This window comes from Quercus robur, chromosome 10 (assembly GCF_932294415.1).
Source record: "Quercus robur chromosome 10, dhQueRobu3.1, whole genome shotgun sequence".
Classification (NCBI taxonomy): Eukaryota; Viridiplantae; Streptophyta; class Magnoliopsida; order Fagales; family Fagaceae; genus Quercus; species Quercus robur.
Genome location: NC_065543.1, coordinates 2,662,725 through 2,664,620, shown reverse-complemented (window position 1 = coordinate 2,664,620; position 1,896 = coordinate 2,662,725). Strand labels below are relative to the sequence as shown.

At 47.5% G+C, this 1,896-nt stretch overlaps 1 protein-coding gene across 1 annotated transcript; it reads left to right on the top strand.

The window, feature by feature from the left end:
- The first annotated feature begins 262 nt into the window (after window positions 1–262).
- On the top strand, window positions 263–1,684 carry LOC126702920 (uncharacterized). Its single transcript, XM_050401784.1, has one exon. The coding sequence runs from the start codon at window positions 263–265 to the stop codon at window positions 1,682–1,684; it is 1,422 nt and encodes a 473-aa protein (XP_050257741.1).
- The last annotated feature ends 212 nt before the right edge of the window (window positions 1,685–1,896 follow it).

The following is a 1,896-nucleotide window of genomic DNA, read 5'->3' as shown; positions in this document are numbered from 1 at the left end:
GAACTTCATCAATACTTTCAAGGAGTTAAGCGCCCAGTTCACCTCGCACTTTATTGGGGGACATAGGTACAAGAGGTCTACCGCATACTTAATGAGTATCAAGCAGTGAGAAGACGAGATGCTGCGGTCCTACATAACTCGTTTCAACAAGAAGGCCCTTTCAATTGACGAAGCGAATGATAAGATACTTGTAGCAGCATTCACCAACGGGTTATTGAAGGGTAAGTTTTTGTTTTCTTTATACAAGAACGACCCAAAAACCATGTTGGACGTGCTCTATAGAGCCACCAAGTACATGAACGCGGAAGATTCATTGCTGGCCCGCAAAGAGAAGCCTAGAAAGAGGGAAAGGCAGGAGGACACACGACAGGATAGGGGGCGAAAGATGGCTAGAACCGGAGATCAACGAGATGAAAGGCGCTCTAGACCCTTCACTAGGAAGTTCACGAGCTTCACCCCATTAACCGCCCTGATAGATCAAGTCTTAATACATATAAAAAATGAAGGAGCACTAACGTTCCCTGGTAAGCTAAAGGGAGATCCCAACAAGAGGCCAAGGGACAAGTATTGCCGCTTCCACCGTGACCACGGGCATGACACAGCCAACTGCTACGATTTGAAACAGCAGATTGAGGCTTTTATTAGACAAGGAAAGTTACAAAGGTTCGTCAACAAGGAAAGAACCGATCCGCCCCAGGGGAAAGCCCCACAGCGGGAGAACAAGTGCCCTAGACCACTTATAGGGGATATAAGAATGATCGTAGGGGGCACAACCGCTGCTGGATCTTCCAAAAAAACCCGCAAAACCTACCTTAGAATGGTCGATAGTGTCCAACTTACAGGATCCGTACCTAAGATGCCACGAATGGATAACCCCATCATCGGATTTTCAGAAGATGATGCTCGAAGACTTCACCATCCGCATGACAACGCACTTGTGGTCAGCTTGCAAATAAGAGATTATAACATGCATCAGGTCCTTGTCAACAACGGCAGCTCAACGGATATCCTATACTACCTAGCATTCCAGCAAATGAGGATTGACAGGGAACGGTTAACCCCAACGAATGCCCCACTCGTGGGATTTGGAGGACCGAAGGTGTTCCCTTTGGGCGCAATCACACTATTTGTGACGGTAGGTGACTATCCTCAGCAGATCACTAGGGAGGTAATGTTTCTCGTAGTCGACTGCTCGTCCGCCTACAATGCCATTCTCGGATGGCCTACTCTCAATTCCTGGAAGGCGGTGACTTCAACATACCACTTGATGATTAAATTCTCGACGGATTACGGGGTAGGAGAACTGCGAGGAAATCAAGTGGCAGTGCGGGAATGCTATATTGCCATGTTAGAAATGGAGGATCAACAGCAAACGATGTGTATTGGAGAACAACGAGCACTACCAGAGCCAGTGGAGGAACTGGAAAAGGTGAACCTTGATAACTCACGGCCGAAACGGACGACTAGGATTGGCACACTAGCTAGTTGGCCGGTACGCCAAGCACTCATGACTTTCCTCAGAGATAACCAAGATGTGTTCGCCTGGAGTCATGAAGACATGCCAAGAATTGACCCATCGGTCATAGTTCACAAGTTAAATGTATCACCCTCATTCCCTCCAATCCGGCAAAAGAAACGAGTGTTCGCCCAGGAGCAGGACAAGGCCATAATGGAGGAAGTTTGAAAATTACTAGACGTAGATTTCATCTGAGAAGTATACTACCTCGACTGGTTGGCCAACGCCGTCATGGTTAAAAAGGCCAATGGAAATTGGAGGATGTGCGTAGATTTCACGGACCTCAACAAAGCTTGTCCTAAAGACAACTACCCGCTCCCACGGATAGATACCTTGGTAGATTCAACTGCAAGACACCAGCTCCTAAGTTTCATGGACGC

What these genes read in the sequence shown, in the direction of transcription:
- LOC126702920 (XM_050401784.1), top strand. Translation starts at nt 263, where the DNA reads ATGTTGGACGTGCTCTATAGAGCCACCAAGTACATGAACGCGGAAGAT.